The 9,695-nt window shown below is 47.2% G+C and overlaps 1 protein-coding gene across 1 annotated transcript; it reads left to right on the plus strand.

Annotated features, from left to right (window-relative positions):
* Nucleotides 1–1,577: 1,577 nt before the first annotated feature.
* Nucleotides 1,578–3,137, plus strand: GP9 (glycoprotein IX platelet; the record flags this gene model as incomplete). The annotated part of the gene is made up of 2 exons (XM_079783801.1): nucleotides 1,578–1,632; nucleotides 2,559–3,137. The coding sequence occupies exon 2, from the start codon at nucleotides 2,571–2,573 to the stop codon at nucleotides 3,135–3,137; it is 567 nt and encodes a 188-aa protein (XP_079639927.1). The 5' UTR covers nucleotides 1,578–1,632; nucleotides 2,559–2,570.
* Nucleotides 3,138–9,695: the final 6,558 nt, after the last annotated feature.

The following is a 9,695-nucleotide window of genomic DNA, read 5'->3' on the forward strand; positions in this document are numbered from 1 at the left end:
TAAAAAAAAAGGTGACAGAGTTAAGAAAAACACACACTCACAGACACGGACAACTGTATGGTGATTATGGAGGGAAAGGAGAGGATGGCACACAGAAGAAGGTAAGCAGGGATAAATGGTGGGCATGGGGAGACTGGACTTTGCGGCACGCGGATGATGTGTTGTAGAGTTGTGCACTTGAAAGCTCTGTGATTTTATTGACCAGTGTCACTCCAATAAATTCAATACAAATTTTTAAAAATTCCCAGGTGTTCTAGGAGCAGAAGATTGCTGACAGCTGCCACTGTGATAGGTGTCCAGAGAAGCTTAGCTAGCCAGGCCTCCCCTCTGAACACCTGCACAAAAAGGGGGTCAGAATTCAAAAAGGACCGGGATTCCTCCCTGCTGATCAAATCTTGTATAAGTAAACCATTCATTCACTTGTGCAATCACCCAGGCACACATTAATTCAGGACCTGAATGTGCAGACACTAGGCTAGTCAACCATGACTTTGACCACAAAGAGCGTGGATAAGGCTCCATCTCTCAGGGAGCAGACATTCTGGTGGAGAGAAGCATATGACAAACACACAAATGAAATATCAACTCCATTCGCTGAAGAGGGTTAGGAGTTGCAGAACACTTTAGAACATAAAAAAAACCACACTCCGTTGCAAACGTAAGGAATATTCCTGTGGGTTTAAGTGTATAAATGGAGTGTTTAAAGCACTCCACAGCCCTTTGCCCTTGACTTTCCTTGCCCTGTAACTGCTAGTGTTGTCATCTGCTTTAAAAGCAAACATCAGTTGTAGAACTTTCAGGTTTCCCCCATCCTAGGTGGGGTAGCATCTGGCCCTGCTCAAGCTCCAGTGTGGCCTCAGTTGGCAGCACAGATGCTCTGCACCTCAGTTTCCCCCTCCAGCCCTAAACCATTCTAAAGGCTGGGAGCCCAGGACCCTCTTCTTGAGTTTGGCGTTTTCGGCTGACACTGGCCATCACCATGGGAGATAGCCAGAAGGACCCCTTCTATTCAGCAGGCCCCCACTCTGGGTTCCACTCCTGGGCTTCTCTGGCAAGAGCTCTGTTTATAGAAACTAAATCACCTGCTTAATAAACTCAGTTTATTCAAACTAAATCACCCTTCCGAATAGAATTCTTGACCTGCCCATGGTTGCTGCCCAAACCACATCTCTGAGGCAAATAGGACAAGGTTTATTGCTCCCATTTTCCAGATAAGGAAAACTGAGATTTAAAGGAACAACCAGCAGAGCCACTCATTTCCAGGGTCTCCTCCTCCTAGAAACCCTCCCTACCACCTGGGTCCAGAAGTAGGGTCTCCTTGGTCCTCCCCCAGACCCTGCACTAAAGGCTCATTGGGCACTGGGGGTACAGTGGAATGCACTATGGGACCCCTTCAGCACACTCAAGTTGACCTAGGCTTCTGTGCCCAAGGCACTAGGACCCAGGCCCCCCTGCCTCTGGAGATAGGCCCTCCAAGGCTGCATGCAGGGGATAAGCCAGGCTATTTTTATCACTTCCTTCCTCCCTCTCAAGCAGTGGCTACCATCAGCTGATTTACATAGAACTGCCACCTCAGCCTCAACTAGGACAGTTCAGGTCACAGAAAGGGGGACTGGACTGCAGGCCTGGAAGGTAAGAAGCCCTCCTTACCCAGCACTGCCTCCCACACCAGGGGTTCCTCCCAGGTGGTGAGGAGGCGGGCTGTCAAGTCTTACTGCTATGCCCACTTTTGCGCTCCCTTCTAGAAGATGGGGTTGGGTGGGGGCCTTCACTCTGAGACACCTGTTCATTGGCTAAGTCAAGATTCACTGGTTTATTCAACGAATAGTCATTGAAAGTCTGCCGTGTGCCAGGCCCTGGGGGTTGGAAAGAGCTTGCCTTAGAAAGGGGGGAAACAGTTGTGGCGGCAAGGCAGTGAATCAGGCAGAAAACTGGGGCTCATGAGACCTGAGTTTGAGTCTGGTTTCTGACACAGGCTACTGTGTGACCCTGCACAAATCACTCTGTCTCTGGGCCTCAGTTTCCCCAAGCCTGGATGAGGGGCTTTTAGAGGGAGCTCCTTCTGGGTCCCCTTCCCTCCCCCCGCCTTCCCCCCCCTCCCCCGCCCACCTCAGTACCCTTGTGCGGCTTCTACATCGAGTACCACATAAGAGTTCACTTCATCATGGCAAGCTGTTTGGAATTGGTGGGATGAGGTGTGGTCTGTGAAGGCCACACCTTTGGCCTAACCCCAGGCTTAGGCAGGGACGCTGGGAGCAGCCTTTCCCAGCCCTACAGGTCAAGGACCAGGACTGTAAACCATGGAGCAGGGACCTGCTCCCCCTACCTCCTGAAGTCCTGTCCTCTTCCAAAGTTACCCTGCTCCCTCCCCTACTGTCTTGCCTTCTGAGTGTTCAGTGAGGGTCAGCCAGGCCTAAGTTGGCACAGTTCACCTCCTTCCATCTTCACAGCTGCAGGTTCACGGGTCAGAGACCATTGTTCCTATGGTACCCGCTGGTTCTTGGGATGGGGTACAGGCTACCAGTCCCTCCCTCACCTCACAGCCACTCTCCCCACAGCCAGCCTGCACAATGCCTGCTTGGGCGGCCCTGTTCCTGCTCTGGGCCACCGTAGAAGCCACAAAGGACTGCCCTGCACCATGCACCTGCCAGGCCCTGGAAACCATGGGGCTGTGGGTGGACTGCAGGGGCCGAGGGCTCACAGCCTTGCCTGCCCTGCCAGCCCACACCCGCCACCTCCTGCTGGCCAATAACAGCCTTCGTTCTGTGCCTCCCGGCGCCTTCGACCACATGGTCCAGCTGCAGACACTCGACGTGACGCAGAACCCCTGGCACTGTGACTGCAGCCTCACCTACCTGCACCTCTGGCTGGAGGACCACACGCCAGAGGCCCTGCTGGATGTCCGCTGTGCCAGCCCCAGCTTTGCCGCCCTCCACCCACTGGGCCAGCTCACAGGCTATGAGCTGGGCAGCTGCGGCTGGCAGCTACAGAAACCTTGGGCCTATCCATGGGTCTGGTGGGATGTGGCACTGGTTGTTGTGGTCATAATAGGCCTGGCTCTCTTGGCAGGTATACTGTGCACTGCCAGAGAGCCCCTGCTCCTAGGGTCGTTCTTCAGGCCAAGTGGCCAGGCCTGAGCCCCTGTCCAGACTCCACCAGCCCTGATCAGCCACTACCACCAGTAACTTGAAATAAACTGGCTGCTCAGCCATTTTATCCAAGCTCGGATATTTTATTTTTCCCTTTCAGTACCTTCTGGAAACCTGGGTTCATTTTTTTATTACCAGATATCAATTGGTGCTTTTCTGTCCCCCCAAGTTCCTAGCAAAATGGGCTGTCCCACTTCCTTCCAACCAGCCACCTCCAATTCCACAATTGGAACATCCAGAGCCTTTCCCCAGTGCCTGCAGGTCCCGGGACACCAGTTCTCACACCCTCCCTTCTCTAGTAGTACCAGCTTCCCACATGGACCCTCCTGAGCAGCCCAGGCCAATTGCACATCAAATTCCAAAAATAAACCCAAAACCAAAAACAACTTTATCTCACAACACAGCAGTGAACAGACAGGAAGTACTGACAAGGGCATGGTCATCTCTGCAACAGACATACACCAAAAGGCACTTCACCATTCCCCAACGGCCTTGGCATCTGGCCCTGAGGCCATCTGGGCTCACTTGGCCCCATCTCCCGCACTAGTTTCTCTCTCCTTTATTTCCTCTCTACCCTCTTCTTCAGAAACAAAACATCAGATTACTCCATTTCTCATGGAAAAAAACTCCCCGCCAAGTGCTGACATCAGACACCTGCAAACTCTGGGGTCCCACTTCTACCCCATTCAACAGATTCTTCAAACAAGACGCTTCTCTCCCTCAGAGGAATTCTGGTGCCGAGCAGTTAAATTGAACTTTTCTCCACTGTCACCAACCCCATCATCAATGCCTCCCACCACCACTGGCCCCTTTAGGACCACAGTCAGCCACAGAGCCAGCTCTCCGTGACCACTGACACAGTCTCCCCTCCCTACTGGCCAACCCAGTACGGAGTAACACTGGGATGTCACATTAACACCACCCTTAGTACCCATCGCGGCCTGCACACCAGCATCACACCTGCCACCCCTCCGTTCTCTCCGTCACAGCCACAGACATTAGCCCCATGAGTCGACACTGTTCCCCACTGCCATGCCCCCATTTCTGCTGTCACCCCTAGCACCAAACAACCATGGACCTTACCCCATTATAAGCAAAATGCCAGCTCTGTCATTGACACCAACCTATCCAAGCAGTCACCATGACATCATCCTCATAATAATTTCCTTCATGAATATTTTCAAAATCCAGCTACACATGGAGAATTTGTCGAGGTCATTTTTACTAGCTGTTATGACAACCACCACACCTTACTTACCCCAGTTGAGGTTTGCTCCCCGCTCATACCTTGGTATGATCAGCTGTTCACCAGGAGGCCTTCCAGAGGACTCCTGGCTCCTGCGGAGCCTGTTTTCTTGGGTCTGCTCAGAGCCCGCTGCCGGCCTCCTGCCTTCTTCTGTCCCTGGGTAAGCAGGGACAGCAAAGAGGAATGTACAGGTGCTCACGGCCAGGCCTAGAAATGTATAGGTGACTTTCAGAAGAAATCATTGTTTCAAACCCCAGTCACTGGCGCCACCCTAACTGCAGGAGAGGCCAGGAAACATAGACTTCCACTGTGCCCAGTAACAGGCAGCGGGTGGGCATCTAGCAATTGTCAGTCCCATGTAGTCTAAGGTAATAAGTGCCTGGTCAGAAACAGGACACGCTATAGAAAGGGCATTTGTGAAGTGGTGGGCACTCTCAGGGGGCACATGCTGAGTCGTGGCCCTGAGACACAGCCTGACACAGCTCCTAACACAGTGCACTCCATCTCGTGTTTTTTGCACATATACTTACACACACACACACACACACCACACACACACACACACCACACACACACACACACACACACACACACACACACACACACACACACGGTCTTCCAAGGACTCCATGCTGACCCAGACAGCATCCCCACAACTCCTGATGCTTGGGATGTCGCATTATTCCCAAGTGTCGGGAGAGTAGGGCATGCACTCCAGCCCCTGTGTGTGTGCCTGGGATGGCAAAGAGCAGGAGATGGAAGGCTCTGTCCTGGCTCAATTCTGCCCACGTTGGGAAACAGTGAGTCTGTGGCCTGGGGAACCTTTCAAGAACAAATCTAACTTGACAGACACCCCAGCCTCTGATTGCCAGCTTCCTAAATGGTTTTGGAATTGAATCCTCATTTTAAATCACTCTTGATAATAAGCAGTGATGACATACACTTCAGGCTTAAGGAAATATCTCAAAGTCTTGGTTTTTTTATATAGGTCTCTAATAAAGTGGGTAAAACAAAGAGAGCAGAGCTAAACTATATTACTTTCTTAATTACAAATTTTAGAATGGTACACCCCTCTACTGCTTCTAGTGGCCACTGATATCACTTTGATGTGGATCTTTCCAGACATTTTCTATGCACTTATAAATATGTGTATGTACGCACCAAAAATATTACTGTCTTATGGCAGGTTTCTACAGAAATAATATACTTATGTATTCTTCTGAAACTGGCTTTTTTTTTTTTCATGGCCATATAATTTAGAGATCTGTCTGTCCATATCAGCCACCTCTCAACCTCCCTCCCGCTTTTTAACACAGAATTAGCACAGTATTTCATAGTATCATGTTCTACAGTTTATTTAACCTTTGTTGACAGAGATGTAATTGCTCCAATTCTCCCCTTTACAAACAGTACTGAAGGGAACAACCTGTGTGGGAATTTTGTTAGACCACTAGTCCTCAAAGTGGGGTTCCAGGAACCTGGGGTCCCTGAAATTTTTTCAGGGGTCTACAAGTTTAAAACTATTTTCATAGGATAGGAGGCAAGATGGCTGCAGCGTAAAAAGGGGCTTTGTGCCCTTTCTCCCCGCCATGGACTGGATTTACAGCTAAAATGCTGTGCGGTTGGCTTGAAAAAAGAAGAGAAGTGTAGCTAATTTGACATATGTTGTGTAAGGAGCACTGAAGAAACAACGTAGAAACTGGTAAGAGAGGGGGAGTTGTGGAAAGGGGAGCACCCCTGGAGCCGGTGCTAGGCTGAGAGGCTTGAGTGAAATTGGGTGCCAAGTTTTCTCCCGTTGGAGCCACGTGGACTGATCCATCCTGTGGAGCCGACAGTAGGGATTTCTGAGCCGCACGGAGGAGAGTTGGGAGCGTGAGCAACACAGGGATTCTCAGCTCCAGCTTTACTGAGATCAGCTGTGCAGAGAGATTGGAGTGCTGCCTCGGGCTGACTTTGCAACCCCTTCTGCTTGAATCTGTGGCACCAGGGTGCTGGGTCCTCACAGAGCAAGGGTTTTTGTTTGTCTGTCTGTTTGTTTACAGCAGCCCCCAGCAGCCCCCAGGAAGGCTTACGTTGGAGAGACGGACTAGGGAGAGCTGGGCTTTGTGACTGCACGGTGGGAGGCTGATCCCAGCGCCCTGTGAGTTCAGGCAGCCAAGTCATGGGAAGGAGGGGTGGAGCTCGGCTCCCCCTGCTGCATTCTGGGAACACCGCCCCCAACAGGAGAGAGTATGAACTCTCTGAAGCCCTAGATAACCCTCGCTGGGTGCAGTCAGTGAGGGTCAGGAAAACAACTCAAAGCAGAACATTCTAAGAGTAAGACCCTCAGAGACTGTTGCCTGGGACTAGGAGCAAATGCTTAGGCCCCTCCTGTGGGCTGGGCAGGCAACATTCTCAACCAGAATCCCTTTTGATCAATCCCCTGAGCCCAGGGCAGCTTTGCCGAAAAGGCGGCAGGCTATATTCAACCCGAACCTTAGGGAAAACTAGTGTTGGACAATGCGGTAGAGACTGAGGAGTTTGTCTTTGAAGCAAAGATTAATTACCCCTCACTGAGCTCCCGACAGGGTAATCTCTAAGAGGGGGCCCACTAGCCCTAGCTTTGCTAGCCTGGCTCCACCCAAAAGACTCTCTTCAGAGACAATGGAGGAAGCCCAGGCAACCTCATGGGGGAGGCAGAGTAGCTAACAAGTAGAGGCCGTCCTCAGAGAGCCTCAGCTACCACAGCTACAATAGGACACCAAGAGCCAAACTTAGCTCCAGACATGAGCTAACAAAAAAGAGCCTCCCAGGAGGCCTGGGATCAGTATACAAAACAGTGAGCCTCAGACTTCAGAATCTGTCTAGATGATCTTTACTTGGCTGGCTTTTTTTCTTTTTCTCTTTTTCAATATTTTCTTCTATATTGCTTTGGTATTATTATTGTTAATATTTTTTCTCTTTTCTCTCTTGTTTCTTTCATATCTCTTATTGGCCTTCTTAAATTTCTTTTTCTCTTCCATTCTTTTTTTCACTTTAACTTTTTATCTCTTCATTTTACCTTTGCATAACTTCTTTCTCTCTCTCTTTCTTTCTTTCTTTCTTCCTTTCTTTTCTTTCTTCCTTCCTTCCTTCCTTTCTGACTTCTTGTCTTTTTTTAATCACTTTCCTTTCCTTACTCTCTTATGTTTTGCTCTGTCTTATTTCTTTTCAGAATATTTTTTCTGCCCCTTTTCTTTTCCAATATTTTCATAATTTTTATTTTACTTTTAGTAATATTATCTTTTTTCTCTTCCTGTTTTGTTTATTATTCATGTTTTCTTTTCTTTTGTGGTTGTTTTTGCTGTTGTTTCAGGATCTTTTGTATGTTCCTGTTTGTTTGGTTTGGTTTGGTTTTGCCCTGTCAGCACCTTGCATGACATGGTTAATCCTTACAGCCAGCCAGCCTGAGAGGAGAGCCCACCCATGAATGGGACAACAATAATCAAGACCCAATTATAACAGGAGAGCCCAAATAATCCACAAAAGGGTCACTTCTAGAGCACACAGCTCAGTAGTACAAGGAGACCACACCACTGGGACCCCTAGGACATTTAACACAAAAGCCCACCCCATGAAGACTGGAAGTCAGAGCAAGTATATCTTGTGATACAAACACAAAGAGACAACTATAATGGGGAGACAAAGAAATAACCCCCAAATTAAAGAAAAGGAGGAATTGCCATAAAAAGACCTAAATGAGATGGAGGTAAGCAAGTTATCAAACATAGAGTTCAGAGTAATAGTTATAAAGATGCTCAAGGAACTTAGTGAGAACTGCAAGGAACTCAATGGGAACTACAAAAAACATAATGGGAACTACATCAAAATGAGAAAAAGACATAGAAATTATGAATAAGAACCAGGCAGAAATGAAGAATACTATACATGACATCCAGAAGGCATCAGAAGAAATTTAAAAAAGGCAGAGAATTGAATATGTGAATTAGAAGACAAGGTGTAAAGAACACACAACTCAATCAGAGCAGCAAAAATAAAAATACTTAAAAAGCCTGAGGACAGTTTAAGGGAACTTTGGGACAACATGAAACAGAACAACATCTACATCATAGGGGTACCAGAAGAAGAAGCAAGTGAGCAAGGGATAGAGAACCTGTATGAAGAAATCATGACACCAGGGAGAGGTCAATGGGGGGAAAAGGAGACATAGGTAATACTTTCAACAATAAATAATTTAAATTAAAAAAATAATGACAGAAACCTTCCCTAAGCTGGTAAATGAAAATACCATACAAGTTCAGGAAGCAAAGAGGGTTCCAATCAAGATGAATCCAAAGAGACTCACACCAAGACACATCATAATTAAAATAGCAAACGTTGCCCAGCTGGTGTGGCTCAGTGGATGAGTGTCGATCTATGAACCAGGAGGTCACAGTTCTATTCCTTGTCAGGGCACATGCCCAGGTTGTGGGCTAGATCCCCAGTGTGGAGCATGCAGGAGGCAGCCAATCAATAATTGTCTCTCATCATTGATGTTTTTCTCTTTCCCTCTCCCTTCCTCTCTGAAGTCAATAAAAACATATTTTAAAAATAGCAAACTTAAAGACAAAGAGAGAATCTTAAGTGCAGCAAAGAGGGGCAGTCAGTGACCTAAAAGGGAGATCACATAAGGCTCTCAGTAGATTTCTCATCAGAAACACTACAAGCCAGAAGAGAATGGCATGACACATTTAAAGTAATGAAAAGCAAGGATCTAGAACCAAGACTACTCTATCAAGCAGGCTATCACTCAAAAGTTAAGGTGAAATAAGAGCTTCCCAGACAAAAAAAAAGGCAAGGAACTTATTGCCACCAAGCCTACAATGCAAGAAATGTTAAAGGAATGGCTGGAAGAAGAGGAAAAAATAAAGAGAGAGGAACATAGCCATAATGAATAAAAATAGCAATAAATAAGTACATATCAATAATAACCTAAATGTAAATGGTTTAAATACTCCAATCAAAAGACATAGGGTAGCTGAATGGATAAAAAAGTATGAGCTATATATGTGCTATCTACAAGAGACCTATCTCAGAACAAAATACACACACAGGATGAAAGTGAAAGGATGGAAAATTTTTTCCATACAAATGAAAAAAACATAAAACAATGGGTAGCAATACTTATACCTGACAAAATAGACTTCAAAGCAAAGGCCACTACATAATACCAAAGGGATTCACCCAACAAGAGGATATAACTCTGGTAAACATATGTGCATTTAATATAAGAGCACTTAAATATATTTAAAAGTTCTTGAGGACTTAATTTTTAAAAAAGA

This window comes from Cnephaeus nilssonii (genome assembly GCF_951640355.1).
Source record: "Cnephaeus nilssonii genome assembly, chromosome: 11".
In the NCBI taxonomy this organism is placed as follows: Eukaryota; Metazoa; Chordata; class Mammalia; order Chiroptera; family Vespertilionidae; genus Cnephaeus; species Cnephaeus nilssonii.